Genomic DNA, 18,072 nt, shown 5'->3' with positions numbered 1-18,072 from the left:
GTTTACATGGAAATTACTATGGGATTTTTGTGCTTTTCGTTCAATCGTTCCTACAGGTCTGGGGACAACATGGATTCACTCGGAATAAAGACAGGTGTGTAGGGGATGGTCCAATGAACAAATTCCAGATGGAATTAGGGTTGTCCATTCTGTCCCCAACGTGCGCATTGGATCGACGTCCGGTGTCTCCAGAATCAACGATTCACCCTTCAAATGTACGCATTGTCCCTAGTATGCTATGACGGTTAGCTGAAAATTGCGACGCCCCATGTCAGACGGTAAACACGTGGGGAAGCATCGATTGCATTATTATTACAAAATCATCATGTTACGTTATTTGGAATAGTTCAAATTGTTACAGGAACATCAAAAATTATAATTTTATTACTTTAAAGTATGTTTCTGAGCCAAAACTTGAGTTAATACTCTGCCACGTGTTCACCGTCTGACATGGGGCGTCGCAATTTTCAGCTAACCGTCATAGCATACTAGGGACAATGCGTACATTTGAAGGGTGAATCGTTGATTCTGGAGACACCGGACGTCGATCCAATGCGCACGTTGGGGACAGAATGGACAACCCTAATTCCATCTGGAATTTGTTCATTGGACCATCCCCTACACACCTGTCTTTATTCCGAGTGAATCCATGTTGTCCCCAGACCTGTAGGAACGATTGAACGAAAAGCACAAAAATCCCATAGTAATTTCCATGTAAACTTTAAACCGCTGGGGACAGGCCAATTCTCAACCAAATGGGCTGATATTTGGAATGAGAGTCCCTATGGGTATCCTCTACTAGGGGAACCTCGGTTTGCCTGATTATGAGAACATTTTTGTTGGGATGAAACACCCTAATAGTTATATTACTCTTCCACTTCTTTTTGTCCACTTTTTTACATTTTTTCGCTCTTCTCATCACATCACATCACATCTCATCGTGGGTATATTTTGGTCATGTGTGTAACATAACTATCTAAACATTTTTTGATAACCTCACAGGCTTTATAGGCTTTTTGCATGCACTCATTCATACATTCGAAATCAAATATAAACAGAAAGCGTTTGTCATTGAGTTTATGGGAATGGCATCAATCACTGAAGTGGTTTAAAATAAGGTTTTTTCCATATCATAATTTCAACAATTTGATATAACAATAACATAACCGAGCTGCAAAAGTAGGAAAAATGTTTGCGCGATCCATTTGGAAACATGAGATTTAATTTCCATAGTTAAAATGTCTGTGAAAATTCAGAATAAACCAGATTTTTATTGTTTCACCAAATTGTCTTAATATATAGTTCTGGACGTAAAAAAACAATACTGCATACTTAATTTTACTTAAAACATAGGGGAAGTTAGTCCACGGTCGAGCTGAACCAGCCTCTGGCTGTTAGCTCATTAATAAAGAAAAATTAAAAATAGTCCAGGATGACCCCTAATACATGTTTATTTTATCATTAGCCAAATAACAAACAACTAGTGAACCCGCTAAACCCATAATATTCTAAAAGATGTAGATCTTCTTTCTGATAATTACTTTATTGTTTCTGATGAAAATATAATGCACTTGTTTTTTTTAGTTTCGAAAAATTTCTTGTTAAATATATATTTTTATGTTCAGAATGCTGAACCACTAATCGAAAAAAAAAATGGTGGGGACCTTCCCTATGACCAAAAAAGCGTGTGTCATTTGTTCGCCCATACAAGTCTCCATACAATTTTGGCAGCTGTCCATACAAAAATGGTACGTATATATTCAAACAATTTTAACTTTTGTTAAATTTTCTGATGAATGGGATCAATTGAGGACTATTGAGAAAAAAAAAGGTACAAGGAAAAAATGCCGATTTTTATTTTTTTTTTTCTCAAAACCTTAATTTCCCAAAATTGGAATTTTCGAGATTTTTAAAATATGTTTTAGGGGACTAAAACCCGCAACTTTTGCGCCATTGAGAAGTATGGTCAAAAATTTTGACGCCGGGTTAGAATTTTTTATGAAATTAGTGATTATTATAGTAAAGTCATTTTCTTTACCTCATTTTTAATGTAAATTTGAATTTGTTACCGAAAAATACTTTTATACTACAGATTTTTGATAAAATGCCTCGTTTTCAAGATATAGCCACCGAAAGTTTGATTTCAGTGAAATATTTGCAGTTTTTCGATTTTTAAAAATAGTCACCACGAGTGATCATTACTGAAAAAATGTGTTTTTTAAGTTCAAAAAATTTGCTGTAAAATTGTCTAGGAAACATTGAAGATTGGACCTCTGGTTGCTGAGATACAGCGACTTAGAGAAAAATAAAATGTTTGGCCCTTTTCAAATGTTATCCTTGCCTCAAAAAAACAATAAAATATTGTTTTAGAAAAGACCGGAAATCGGTCCATTATTTGCTGAGACTTCGTCATTAGAAAATGAAGTCTGGAATCAAATTGAGCAGAACTAAACATTTAGTGAAATATTTTGAAAAAAATAGCTATAAAAACGTTATTGTTTCTAATGAAAATATAATGCACTCGATTTTTTTATGTTTCAAAATTTCTCCAAAAAATCAGGGGCAAAAGAAATATTGGTTGTTAAAAATACATTTTATGTTAAAAATAAACATCGATTTAAAACTGTTTGGAATATTTTGAATATCGCTTTTTTATAAAATAGAGGCTTTTTAATTTTTCAACCAATTGAAAATGCTAAACCACTAATCGGAAACGACGTCTTTTATGAAAAAAAATGATAATTTATTTTTATATTTGTGTTAAAAGCATTATGTGATACTTTTTGCTTAACCATTTTGAAAATTAGGAATAAATTTGAAATTTTGTTTTTTTATTCTTTCGGACACAACTTTAAATAAAATGTGTACGTGCATTATACACAGTTTAAAACGTTTTTCTCAACAATAAATCCAACAAAAATATTCCTTTTGGAACACTTTTATGGAACACAGTTCTTGATATTTAAACAACAGATTGGGAATCAACTTAAATGTATTAATGGTACACAGCAACCAAGGAATTCATTGTCTTCTTATTCCAAAATTGACAAACTTGCGGACCCAATCCTGCAATAATCCCAAAATTTGTTTTAAATCGCTTAGTAGACAGTACTTTATAAATAAAAAAAAAATAGTTCCCGTAGCTTCGAAAATACTCAAAAATCTGTAAAAAAAATCTTGGGACAAAAGCTCTGGTTGATGAGCACGGTTAAAAAAAATGTTTTCAGTGAATTCAATCAATTTTATGAACTTTAGGCGATTAAAGACTTATTATATCAATATTTTTAAATCATCTTGATGATTTAAAATCTGTCGTAGGTCTGCGTAAAGTAATTTTTCCATGCCTGCAATTGAAAAAGACTGATGAACTGTATTCAGGATCATTAGGAGAGGCAAAAAAATAAACCTCAAGCAATGATACAAAGTTCAGCCAGGCATCAAAGCTTACTCGGTTCAATCATAAATTGCACAAGAAAAGGTAGCTCAATTCACCTAAAGGTGTGTTATTATTTAAAATTATGTTTGAATTGATTTAAGAGGCGATGAATCATTAAAAACATTTTTATTATATTCACTTTTTATTTATGTTTCAATATCCAAGACATCTTCTAAAAATAGTTTAAACTGAATTGTTATTTTGTAATTTTTTAGTTATTGGATACGAAAGTTCGTTAGTTTACACTTTAAGGTAGATCAAGGGTCGTTTTGAAGTTAAGAAAAGTTATAGAGGGTCAAACATAAATATCTACCGTTTTTCTCCTTGTATTTGTTTTTTTACAACTTGAATTTGAAATTGCTATCTTTCAAATAAGTCAGGCTACACAATAATTTTTTGACAGTTACTCTAGCTTGTTTTGCTCAGAATACATTTGCATCAATTGTATAGCTTTTCTCAACCCGAACAAAAGTGGCATCATAAAACAACAAAAAACCCAAACTTATCGATTGACGTAGCAGATATCCAAGCAAAAAATGGCCCACCACCGGCAAAACCAAACTAAGCCCAAAATTGGTCAAGAAAATCCCCGACGCGTGTAGATCAGTCTCGAGGTTACAATTGACGTCAGTCGCTATTTTCCACCAACCAAGACTGAGACCACTGTGGAAGAGGTTCGTTTGCTTCCGTTGACCATAGACGAGGGTTTTTTTGTAGGATTTTGTTAAATTGTTGTTTGATGCCATTAAACTTTGAAAGTAATGGAAGGTGTTGAAATCAAAGTCGATGCCAACAACACAACTTTTGTTAGAAACAAAAATAAAATCATCGAAGAGTTCATCTGCACTCACGAGCATCATCAAGCACACAGAATTTTTGCAATTGCAAAAACCGTTGACCTCGGTGTCGAAAAAAGTTATCAACCCTGGGATGATTAAGCTATACACGCGCCGAACTTTTGAGGTGACCACACTGACCACGGGAAACGCTGATTACACGGGCGAGGCAGGCGCAAGGTTCCTCGTCGATGGACCGTTGCAATCTTTTGATTTGGAGAGTGCGCGCGCGCGCGTGTTTACTGGACATGACATCGACATTAGCTGGAGCACATGCGCATCACAGTCGAGTTGAGAGCACAATTTACGACTGACACGAGCCTTGTTTTTTTTTGCTTTTTTACTATTTGATGACCGATCATGCGCCCTAATTGGTCTGTCGCGAATTAGATTGCATCGAAGCCTAAACGGCGAACTTGACTGCCAAAAACACAGTTTTTGAGTTTGAGCGATTGGAGATTGAAGTCCTTGCTGATCTCGTTTTTACAAAAAAAAAAAAAACTTCAGGAAACGTTTGCTACTGTGAGACGCGTTGAACCCACAAATTTTTTGTCCGATCTTAACCAAGTCGACAGGTTGAAAAGTAGTTTCTGATTGGTCACGGTCACTCGAGGATCTGGTCCGAAAAGGTCTACGCGTGAAAATTGATCCTAATGCAAATTGGACGCGATCGAATTACAACCAATCAATCGGCGGTTTGACACGAATGTGTTAGAAACAAAAACATGTTACAAGTTAAGCTTGCGCGGTCAACATCAAACAGTGACACGCGAGGCAAAGCTTGTACCGATTTTTTTTTCTGTTGTTATTTCAAAGGTCTGGCGCATGCCACTCTGATTAATTATAATGTACTGTGTTCCAATCAAAGATCGAACGCAAAACAGGTTGGTTTTATTGCGAACGCACGTGTCGTCGAGGAAATACACTTCGTGGGTTATTATCAGGCGTTGCTTGTGGAATTTAATATGTACATTGGTTGCATCATGTTTATATCAATATACAGGTAAAAAAATAAGTCTATTGTAGAATTAGTGGCTCCCTAATCTCGCATTAAGGCGAAAACAAGCAATCGCAACAACAACAAAAAACCTCAAAACATTATTATACTAAATAAATTATATCAATTGTGAAATCTATTTTGATGTGTGCACCTGAGAATAAAAAGTATAACAATTATTTATGTTAAAAAACAAAACAAATAATGTCATTTCGAATTCCATGGTTGTTTATGGAGTACCCATTATGGTGTTTCCTATTAAAGTACTTTATGCTGAGCTAATAACATTAACCACATTGTTCCATAGATTTGAAAGTTAACGGCAATTAAGCAATTTGTATCAACGAGCAATTCTCCACGAAATCGGCAAATTTCATGACATTTCAACTGTTGTATTTTTGTAAACTTGACTAAAAGTCTCCTTACAATTTTGCATTTAAGTACTTGAAATCTATATCTTGGGGAGGTTTATTTTGACTGATGATTTTTTTTTAAATTTATTATTATGATCTGGCAAAATTGTAGACCATTGACAAAGATTTATTTTTACTAAATTTAATCTAACAGGGTGGTTACAAATCTTCGTCATTTTTGGGACGCAGATTTCACAGATTTCTGCTGATTTTTTTTGTGAGTTTATCTTCAAGAATACTACGCAAATTTCGATGGCTAGTGAACATGTATGTGTAAATCTAATGTTTTCAAAAGAAATTAGATGTGGGTAATTCTCCGCCAACTCACACAGCAGTTGCCCCGACCTTTCTTCGATTTGCGTGAAACTTTGTCCTAAGGGGAAACTTTTGTCCCTGATCACGAATCTGAGGTCCGTTTTTTTGATATCTCGTGACGGAGGGGCGGTACGACCCCTTCCATTTTTGAACATGCGAAAAAAGAGGTGTTTTTCAATAATTTGCAGCCTGAAGCGGTGATGAGATAGAAATTTGGTGTCAAAGGGACTTTTATGTAAAATTATACGCCCGATTTGATGGCGTACTCAGAATTCGAAAAAACGTATTTTCATCGAAAAAACACTAAAAAATTCTCCCATTTTCCGTTACTCGACTGTAAAAAATTTTGGAACATGTCATTTTATGGGAAATTTAATGTACTTTTCGAATCTACATTGACCCAGAAGGGTAATTTTTTCATTTAGAACAAAATTTTGCATTTTAAAATTTCGTGTTTTTTCTAACTTTGCAGGGTTATTTTTTAGAGTGTAACAATGTTCTACAAAGTTGTAGAGCAGACAATTACAAAAATATGATATGATATATAAACATAAGGGGTTTGCTTATCAACATCACGAGTTATCGCGATATTACGAAAAAAAGTTTTGAAAAAGTTGGTCGTCATCGATCATGGCCGTTCATGGTCACCCGCGACAGACACGGACAAAGAAACAAAGAGAAACGCAAAAAGTAACTTTTTCAAAACTTTTTTTCGTAAAATCGCGATAACTCGTTTTTGTAATTGTCTGCTCTACAACTTTGTAGAACATTGTTACACTCTAAAAAATAACCCTGCAAAGTTAGAAAAAAACACGAAATTTTAAAATGAAAAATTTTGTTCTAAATGAAAAAATGACCCTCCTGGGTCAATGTAGATTCGAAAAGAACATTAAATTTCCCATAAAATGACATGTTCCAAACTTTTTTACAGTCGAGTAACGGAAAATGAGAGAATTTTTAAAACTTTTTTAGTGTTTTTTTTTTTTTTTTCGATGAAAAATACGTTTTTTTGGAATTCTGAGTACGCCATCAAATCGGGCGTCTAATTTTAAATAAAAGTCCTTTTGACACCAAATTTCTATCTCATCACCGTTTCAGGCTGCAAATTATTGAAAAACACCTCTTTTTTCGCATGTTCAAAAATGGAAGGGGTCGTACCGCCCCTCCATCACGAGATATCAAAAAACGGACCTCAGATTCGTGATCAGGGACAAAAGTTACCCCTTAGCACAAAGTTTCACGCAAATCAAAGAGGGGTCGGGGCAACTTTTCCCGATTTCGTGTGAGTTGTTGTATTTTTGTAAACTTGACTAAAAGTCTCCATACAATTTTGCATTTGAGTATTCGAAGTCTATATCTTGGGGAGGTAATTTTTGATTGATGTTTTTTTTTAATTATGATCTGGCAAAATTGTAGACCATTGACAAAAAATTACTTTATTAAAAATTAGGATTGTTACAAATCTTCGCGTTTTTTGCGGCGCAGATTTCGCAGTTTTCTGCTGAATTTTCTTGTGAGTTTATCTCAAGCGGTTACATACATGTAAATCAGCAAAACTATCAGAGGTTGATATGAGCACACACTTACATTTTTTGTAAATCTGTAGTCAGGGCATTAAAATATACATTTTCAACTTTTAACAAAACTAATTTGAAGACATTTGGTTATATCTTTGCCGAGATATAGCTATTTGAAGTAAGCAGTTTCAAAAAAAACTGGTGCCACGATATCTCAACACCGCTTCAACCAAATCGGCTAAAAATATTGGTGAGGACTCGCTAAACCGGTTTCGTGTGCATAACGGAGGCCGATTTTCAAAAAGTTTATTCAAAAAAAGTCAAACATATTTTTAAGTTTTTTGTATCAAAAATCGTCAATTTTTGATTTTTGTAAAAAGTATGCGCGAAAAAATCCACCAAGCTATGAATATTTGAAGAAAACGTAATTTTTTGCTTAATTTTTTGGTATTTGCAATTTTGTCACTTAAAGTTCGATTTTGAGGAAAAAATAATTAGTTTATACATTTTTAAAAAAGTGAATGATATGTTACTCAAATAGCACAGATTTTTTCATAGATATGCCTAAACATTGTTTAAGCCTTTCTTCCCTTGGATGCAGCAACTCTAAAAAAACAAATAAATTCATGTTTTTAAGGGTCACCCTACACGATTTTGAAAAACGTACCATGGCATTTGAACACTTTGTTCGTGGTTCCCATTTTCATTAACGCTTGTTCACGATTTTGGGAACTCTTTTTTCTCCGTGTAGGAATCTCAGAACTAATAGTCCGTTTTTTTCAATGTTGAATAATGAAGCAACCGTAAAATTTTCTGATCTCATCGAAAAAATGATGTAGTAAATCTTTAAAATTTCAACATTTCAATAGGATCAAAATATCAATGTTTATAAATGTGTTTCAAATTTTTATTTCGTTAAGTGGCGTTGAGATACCAAAAAAGACCAATCTTTAACGTTTCTTTTTTAATGGCGACTATTTTTATTTTATTTATTTTTATTTGATGATTTTTCTTAATATCAAATTTTGGTTATACTGGTGCAATTTTTCACCAAGAGAGTATGGTGCTAGCTTTCCCCTAAAAAAAGGCACAGCGTGTTCAAAACTCGTCTAAAACGTGTTTTTTGCTCGAAAATCACGTTTTAGACGAGTTTTGAGGATGCTATATCTTCTTTCAGGAGCAAGTTAGCACCATACTCTCTTCGGCAAAGTTGTAGAGCATATTCCAGAGCATCAAAATATGAGTCCGGTTTTGATATATCATGAAACGTGCATTTGATAAATATAAAAAAAAAATATTTTTTGGTAAAATTATACCTTTTTCTGACATAAAAGATGTACCCCTTCCCGGATGAAATATTACCATGATTTTTTTTCTGTGAAACAAAGTTTTTTTGAATGATAGATTCAATATGCTTCAGTTATCAGATTTCAAAAAAAAATATGATGATTTCCACAACTGCAACACTCAACAAAATTTGAAAAAATAAGAACACAACCATAAACTTCGAATTTGAAAAATTATCCTATTTATAAATCAAGAGGGGGGGGGGAGGGGTCGACAAAACGTGACGTACTTTTCGAGGGGGGTCGGAGCTATCGTGACAAAGTGATGCCTAACAAAGACTTCAGAAGAAAAAACGCGCTTAATAACAACAAAAAATGCAAATACAAATTTCATTAAAAATTTTGACCATCCCTTCCTCTCACAAATTTCAACCCTAATTTTAAAAATATTGAAGCAATAAGTATTACAAAATTTCAGAAAAAATAATTCTGCTTAATTATCGAACTCAACATCTTTGAATGAGTAAAACGAATTATTGGCAGATTTTGTTGTGTCTTTTATCGATAATTGATCAAAATTCATAAAATGAAAAAAAAAAACAATTGATCAAAATCAACCAAATGGGTTGTCTGAGAACCATGTGGACACTTCTTCTGTGTTCAACTGACACTTGTTTTTCTGGAAAAAGTTTGTTTTTATCACTTGTTTTCAACTGTGATAGTATTTGTAGTTTTTATAATTTATTTAGTTGGCAGGATTTCAGTTTTTTAACACAACCTTAGGCGAATGTCTTGCTTGTATGTTTTATTCAGTTTTAAATTATTATACGGCTAAAATTTTTATGATGTGTTTCAAGTCACTATCACGTTTTGCTTCTCATTTCCAAATCAATAAGAAATTTTGGATTATTGTTCACTTAAATAAATCACTTAGCACATCATTATCAGCAGGATTCTGCTTTTTATTTTTTGATGTTTCGAGCAGACAAAAAAATTTCACAACTCTCAACATCTCAACGCCTGCCTGCAACTTCGGTTCACTTGCAATCGTCTTTTTTTTGTGGTTTCCAAAATATTGCACACGACAAAAACATCATAAATTTGACAGCAACTGACAAGTGCAAGTCCAAACATTTGCTCAATTTTGAGTTTTACCTTCTGCCGGCACTTGTTTGATCTCGGTGCCCGTTTTCGACAGAATATCCTTAATCCAGTCTTGTTTGCTCCAAAGCTCCATTTTGTAATCCTTGTTGGTGTAGATATCCTTTTGTATTGCTAAGTAGCGCGATTCGTTTTCCTTTTAAACACTTGTATCAAAATTCATATTTTTCACTAAGCTAAATATGTTGCCATAAGATCGATTTCCTTTCACTAGGCTACGGTATTTCGATATTTTTTCTGATTTTCACTTGGTCACACACTGATTTGATCATTCGCTCATGGCACTTGTCACAATTCTCCCCCTTTTCCGTATTTTTTTTGTATTCCTTGTTGCAGCATAAATTTCCTCACCCCCTTGCGCATACCACATAAAACATAGAACATAAAATTCAGACTAAAACTCCCAAAAAAATCGGACCCGAGTTCTCCCCGCTCGGTTATCGGTTCGAACCGGACCACGTTCTGCAAGAGACTGACGACGGTCGCGGTCGCGATCCGCCACTTGCCCTGGTCCAACAACCACCAACACACACGCCACAGCAACACCCCAACACACATCGAAGTAGGCAGCGCGTCGCGACGCACGACACGCGCGCCGAGGAAAAACATCGAAAAAGCTCGCGCGCTCTCTCTCTCTCTCTTTTGAGCACGCACGCGCTCTGCTCGCGGTTACGCACTTTTCGGCTTACCGTTCTTCGTGTGTGAGTGTGTGCGTGGATCGATACGCACTTTTTTTCTCTTTCGTTTTACGTCGTCGCCACCTTCGTGCAAAGTGTAATGAACTCTGGGGTTCGGCTCACTTTCGGCCCTTTCTGTTCAATGTACATAACGTTACGCACATTTACGCACTTTTTCTCGGCCTCAACCGGAAAAAGGGCGCCGGGCCAGTGGGTGTTGAGCATCGAAAAACGTAAAAAACCGTATGTTCAATGTGTTGGTAGACCAAAGTAGCAACAACAACAACAACAACAACCCACTCAGCCATTCATCTTTTGCGTTAGGTCAGGATTAGATTCCGCAGCCGGCCCCGGCCTCGGCGGCGGCGTCGTCATCGTAATGACTTCGGCTTTCCGTTGACTTGGCAGACACCGGCCGATCTTCGACACCGGAGTTCGGACTGACCCACCGAGGCTTGAAAGCTTGGAGTTGAAGCTTAGCAGGAGAAATGTTGAGATTGAGGAATGATCAGCGTGATCAACATGGAAATTAATTATTTTTAACTCGAAGCGATCGTCAACATCAATGAAAGACAAAACATCTGAATAATACATTGTTTTGTTTAAATAATAATTAGGCTGGTACAAATATTTTTAAAGTTTTTGTAACCCCCCCCCCCCCCCTTCAAAATTGGCCCGAAAAATCAGGGGGCAAAAAAAATATTTTTACAATAAACTTCAAAATTTCAATGAAAATTCAAGTGCAACCAGCTGAAATCAAATTAAAACACATTCTTCTGCGTTTAAAATCATTTTTAGCATGTTTGGGTTTATTAAAAAATCTTAAGATTTTTTGAAAATTTTCGATGCAAAATCTTTTTTTTCGATACAATTTTTGTTTTTGTCAGATCTTAGATTTTTTGAAAACTAATGATTGCAAAACAACTGAACTAGTGTAAAATGCCTTTTAAAACACTTTTTTCATTTAAATGTGAAGACTATGGCTTGTTATTTAAATTTTTATATTTTTTTATTTTTTTGCCCACCCCTTGACCTCGGCCAGGGCCGAGGGACAAAAACTTGTTTAAATATTTGCATCGGCCTTATTGCATATAAATTTTAGTTGAGAAATCTAGTTTCAAGAAACAAAAAATTGATTTTTGTGAAATTATTTTAACATCTGCAGCTTCAAGGAGTTTCAGGAGAAATTTTAGCTGTTAACTGCTGGATCATAATCGAATTTCAGTCGATTTTGATGACTTTCATAGTTTGACCTCTATAATTTTGCATGAGTTATTTTGAGTAAATTTCATTTTAAAGAAACAACCTGTTATTTTCAAGCAAAAAAAATATTCCAACCATTCAAACATGTATTTTTTAACAGTCCTGACTGAATTATCCGAATGCCTAGGAAAAAAATACATTTCAGGATATGCAAATATTATTAAAACTATGAAATTTTGTCTTAAAAAATCGAAAAGTAATACAAGGGCTCAAGTGGATACTATTAAGTTGAGCTTTCAGTTCTAATAATTATTACTATTAATACTTTTGAATGTTACTTCTATTCAATATCATTTTGATTTTAAATGTGAGTTGACTAAACAAATGGACGTTTGACAAAACTTGTATTAGAATTGTGTAACGTTTTGACTTTCAAATTTAAAGCGTTTCTTAATCCATTAGGTGGGTGGTGCCTTCTTCACATTTACAATTTAATAATGAAAATAGTTTATGAAAAAAAATCTTTTTCTTGGCATAACTTTTTAAATACTTAACTAAACAGAATAAAATTTAATAGGGTCTTAGGGGACCCCAAAACGAACAGAATAAGGCGGATCCGGCCAAAATCGGTTCAGCCAGTTCTGGGATAATCGTGTGGAAAAAAAATCATGTCTACACACATCCCCACAGACATTTGTTCAGAATTTGATTCTGAGTCGATAGGTATACGTGAAGGTCTAGGAGGCGTATTTAAGAAGTTCATTTTTTGAGTGATTTTATGGCCTTGTCTCAGTGAGGTGAGGAAGCCAAAAATGAAGGATTGAAATTAAAAAAAATGAAATCCAGAAAAAAAACAGAATGATATATTCCACGAAAAATTTGCAGACGCTTCATAAACTTATCTGACATTTTTGGAACATTTTGCAGCAAATAAGTGCCATCAATGCTCAATTAATATGTACTACTATTGACAATATTTAACATTTTACATTTGTTGCCAAAAGTCGTTACCAATATTTTGTAGAATTTATGGCAAAAATGTTTCAAGATATCAGAATCGAAAAATAGTTTTACAATACTTCAGTCGAATAAAATTATAAAAATAAAATAAAAATATTTTAAAAAGAATTGTGATCGTGTAAAAAAATTATACATTTTCCTACACTATATTTCAATGAACAAAGCTTTTGAGTAGGTAATTCAGTCCAGACTTCCAGACTTTCCAGAAGTTCTTGAAAAAATCACGAAAAACACTTATTTTGAGTTGTTCTGCTCAAATATGAGGTTTCTTCGAAACCTTCGTATAACTGAAATTGTGAATCTGACGAACATTTATCAGAAACTGATGAACATTCACCAATTCCTGATGTAATATTACACATTTTTTTGACACAAAAACTGTCACCATTTCCTGATGAATATTACCATAATTCTTTTTTCTGTGCAAAAAAAAAAATCATTCCCAGTTTCCCTTGAAGAGTATTGGGACCGGCATTTTCAAAGCGGATTTAGTGGCAATTTTCACTCAACTAGTGTTGGTCCGAGCCGAGATTTCAACCCCGATGTACCCCTTTACGAGGCGAAAGCTGCACTGGCCACATACTTTTTAAACTCTAATTTTAAATAAAAACAAATTTTTTGATTCAATAATTTCAATATTTAATAAAAATGCAATGTATATTCGGGGAGACAATTTTTTGTTTTTTTTTTTCTCTTATTACATACATTTCAAGCCGATTAATGTTTCCTTGCACAAACTACAACAGCAACAACAAAATATGCGAAGGGATGCTGACTTCCCCCTTCATTCTAATCAGTCTCGGTGTTTGGCTTTTAGCGATTGTCGTTTATTGACCTGCCACATGGTAACATATGCGCTAGATTTTTTTTTTTTTCTACAAGGGGATGATGAACGAATCCCGAACTTTAGCTAAGGGGACGATTTCTATGACCTAAGACAGTTGAAATTTCGTTGAACGATACTCACTCCAATGTGATAAGGAATCTACACCCTAATCAAATCACATTAAGTATATCAACGCAAAAAAAAACAAATTTATCTTAGTGTTACTCCGATTTCCATGAAATTGATCACAAGTTTTGACGGCGAGTTAAATTTTTAAATAACTTTATGTTTGCATTGATTAAAATAGTAGTTTATGCAACAAGTTGCAAAAAGAGGATTTTTTCAGCACGAGTCGAACATTTATCCAACGAGGTTCACCGAGTTGGATCAATACGAAGAGTGCTGAAAAAATCAAGTTTTGCAACGAGTTCCATACAACATTTTTTGCAATTCCAAAAAACACACACTGAGTGAAATTTTATGTCAATTTTTCATGTATTTTGTCAATAAATCGTTTAAATCAAAAAAATGTTGAAAATTGTTACTTTTCGAAACAAGTGCTGAAAAGTTCAACTTTTCAGCACCCATTTGAGTGCTGAAAAGAAGAACTTTTCATCATTTATTTTGAAAAGTGTTGCTATTCGATTCTGTTATTTGTGGTACAGAAAAGTAGGCTATTTCGTCGTTCAATAACACAGTTCAACAAAAAATCAAATGTTTCTTGTCTCTGAGACGAGAATTTGTGTTCCTAGTAGATTTTTGCCTGCTGAATCCGAATCCGGGTCCAGAATTGCTCCAAATGGTCCCAATTTTGATATACACCCGTTTGAAATGTTAGTTTAGGCCAAAATTAGCTACTTTGTCGACTATTTTACAAAAGAACTATTGAATAAACAACTAAACCAATACATGTATCTTAAAGTTCACGTTTTCCTCTTTCTGAAACACCCCTGGTTTTAAAATTTGATTGTTTCTACGCATATTTATAGCCATTTTAAAATTAGAATTTGACTTGCATGCAAGTTGGAAAAACTTTAATGAGAACCAACTGAAAATATGATTTTAAAATGGCTATAAATATGCGTAGAAACAATCAAATTTTTAAAACTAGGGGTGTTTCAGAAAGAGGAAAACGTGAACTTTAAGATACATGTATTGGTTTAGTTGTTTATTCAATAGTTGTTTTGTAAAATAGTCGACAAAGTAGCTAATTTTGGCCTAAACTAACATTTCAAACGGGTGTATCTCAAAATTGGGACCATTTGGAGCAATTCTGGACCCGGATTCGGATTCAGCAGGCAAAATTCTACTAGGAACACATATACTCGTCTCAGAGACAAAATCTTGTTGGACTGTGTAATGATAGGAAAAGTAAGTAGTTTCACGACGGAATTGCAAAAAATTCATTATATGCATCCCTGACCTTACTCGATTATCTAAAGTCCTTGGATAATTTGTTTTTAAATGCCTACATTTGATCTGTGAATTTGTAATCCAACACACAAAAAAATATTTCCGAATGTTACATCATTTATGATGTAACACTTTTGCGACATGCAAAATGTTACATCATAAATGATGTAACATTTAAATTTAAATGCAATTTGATGTAAATTTGCAACAAATTAAACGTAAAAACATGATTTTACGTGTGATTCAACCGTTTACGTCGAATCTCAAGTTTACATCAACTGAGTTTACATGTGATTCATTTTTTCCGTGTCGAGTAAATGCACATATTTTTTTCTGTAAAGATGGTGGCCAATATGATGGTTATAAAACTTTAAAAAAAACATGCATTTGGTGATGTAACTGGCAAACAGATAAATGAGGTCATAAACTTAAATTTGATGCTAAAATTCAGCAAATAATCGAATTTGAACTGTATTTATTAATTTATCACAAATCTCGATGTTTGCCCAATTTGTCGGAACAGAAAAAACTCCAGTAATCGCTGCTAATTAAGCCATTTATATCCACCCAGATAAAATCTCAACTTTTTTTTTTTGGTATTTTTTTCTTTGTGACCTCTAACTTGATGAGTGTCGATTATCACATTTGCATCGCATGTGGGCAACTTCACTTTAGCTGCATTTAATTTGTGCACAACCCGTTCTCCAGATGGATTGGTCAAAAATTTGCAAGTTTTTTTTGGCTCCAGCCAGAACTTGTTTTCGTTTCCTGCAACGACGAACGAATGTCCCGAGCCGAGGAATGTGCCAGGTTTTGTTTTTACCTAATCCTTAAGTTCTGGAGTTTTTTTTTTTTTTTTTTGAAAAAAGTCCAATAAACCAAATTTCCAGTTTTTGCTTTTTGGGTTTTTTTGAAACCGCCTTGAGTCAGGGGTATAAAAAACACCCAAAAAGCAAAAACTGAAAATTTTGTTTATTGGACCTTTTCAAAAAAAAACTCCAGAGTTGTCTTTTATTTTGGGATAGAAAAAACTATATTTATGCAACTTTCAATTTTTTTTTATCTAGATAAGAATTTTTCAACCCTTAATTTTGTAAGTAGTTTCGTTTATTGAACTTGTAAACTACACCTTTTATGTTTACTTCTGAAGTTTTTTTTTTTAGGAGGTCCAATAAACCAAATTTTTAGTTTTTGCTTTTTAGGTGTTTTTTTTTATACCCCTGACTCATGTCGGTTTCAAAAACACCCAAAAAGCAAAAAATGGAAATTTGGTTTATTGGACCTTTTCAAAAAAAACTCCAGACATAACCTATTTAAAACTTGTCTCATCTATTCGACCCCAATTTCCACCTGCTCGGGTAGGTTTTGTGTGCTGCGCGTGTTTTAAGCTTCTTCCTGCCGGCTTGTTCTTGGCCCGTCCTTTACATGTTTATTCCTAGGTTTTTTTTTCTTCTGCTCCTATCTTTTTCGTGTGTGGCTTTGTTTTGGCTGATATTTTCGACGGAATCGCGAATTCCGTCAGTCAGCCAGAGTCAGTCAGAGCGTAGGGAGAGTGGAAGTGGGAGGGCGTGGTTGCGGGGATCGCTCGTGTGCCTAATAACTGACACGCGCAACAGACTGGTTTGCGTTTTTTTGCTGCCTCATCGGATTGATATTTTTTTTTTTTTTTTTGGTTTCGAATTTCGGATCGGGTCAACAAGTTGCTGCTTGGGGCGAGCTTATTCGGGAGGGCTGACTAATTAATCAATCCAATGTGGACGGTGTCGACGCGGATTGACGGATTAGATTTTTTTTTGTTGAAGGGACTTAGGGCAGTGTTAATCGTGGTAGTTAATTGACACTTGGAAGTAACAGTTTAACTTAATCGGAGGTTCTGATTTATTGCGGGATTTTTTTTTGGTTATACAGAAGATTACATGATGAATAATGAGCATACATTTTGTGCTGTAATTTTTTTAGTTCATTATTTCATGATTTGAAAGGTTACTGAAAAATTACTGAAAAAATTAACTTTTTTGGATTTGCCATTAATTTTTTGATATATTTTTATTGAGATGTTTAATGATAAAAATAAGAATATTGAAATTCTATTAAAATAAACATGACCATTAAGGCCAACCAATGTCAAACCAAACTCATTAATCTAATTATGTTGATTTATGAATGATTGTTTATATGTATTTAACACAAACAGATGTAAACCTGTTTTATTTTTATAGTACAGTAAAATATTGTTTTCGTTGTCTAATTTTTGATGGTCAAGCTTATGTATTACTCAAAAACTTCCCTGAAATGATTTATAATGTTTGAATCCAAGATGGCGGCCAAAATGGCTGGGCGAAATATTGAAAAAAATGCAAAAAAAAAAATAATTTAAATGGCATTGAAATATTTCAATTTGACTAATATGGGGTCGCAGAACTCAAATTTGATATTAAAAGTAAGAAAACAAATTGTCATGATTCGATTATCCGAAGTCCCATACAAACCTTCGGATAATCGAGGCTTCGAATAATCTAATCTGGACTGTATCTAGAAATAAACAGAAAAATAAATGATAAAATTACTTCTGTGTTTTCTATTTTTTTTACATTTGTTATGTGTTGTTAAATTTTAAAGAAATGTAAAAAACATATTTAGCTGAAATTGTGTCAACATGTTTGCTCTAATGGAATAAGAGCAAACATGTTGACACAATTTCAGCCGTCGTAAAATTTGTATAAATTGCATCAGCGCCGTTGATGTACTCACTAAAAACTTAATGTACATTTACATTCTCAAAAAACCAAATTGCTTCACCATTCCAAACCATTAAAGTCATCCTGGCAGGTTCCAGAAAAAAAACAACGTAATCTAATCGACTGGTTCAAAATTAGTCACTGGAAGAATCAACAACGAAAAAAAACTCGCCCCAACTCTCTTGAAAATGCCAAACAAGCCCAAAACCGGCCGGAGCCATTATCAACCGGGGC

General features: G+C 34.0%; 1 protein-coding gene across 2 annotated transcripts in view; it reads right to left on the bottom strand.

Moving 5' to 3' along the window:
- LOC6046309 (Krueppel homolog 1) overlaps positions 1–18,072 on the bottom strand; it is a 71,341-nt gene that overhangs the window by 13,205 nt on the left and 40,064 nt on the right. The window contains exon 1 of one of the 2 annotated variants that reach the window (XM_001863494.2): positions 9,956–10,429. The exons of the other annotated variant lie outside the window; for it this stretch is intronic. Coding sequence (XP_001863529.2) covers positions 9,956–10,037 — 82 coding nt within the window. The 5' untranslated portion in view covers positions 10,038–10,429. Of the gene's footprint in view, positions 1–9,955; positions 10,430–18,072 lie in introns of those variants that run through there. 2 annotated transcript variants of the gene reach the window in all.

Source organism: Culex quinquefasciatus, chromosome 2, assembly GCF_015732765.1.
Source record: "Culex quinquefasciatus strain JHB chromosome 2, VPISU_Cqui_1.0_pri_paternal, whole genome shotgun sequence".
Lineage (NCBI taxonomy): Eukaryota > Metazoa > Arthropoda > Insecta > Diptera > Culicidae > Culex > Culex quinquefasciatus.
Note: the sequence above shows the minus strand (reverse complement) of the source record. Positions and strands in the feature narration are given on the sequence as shown.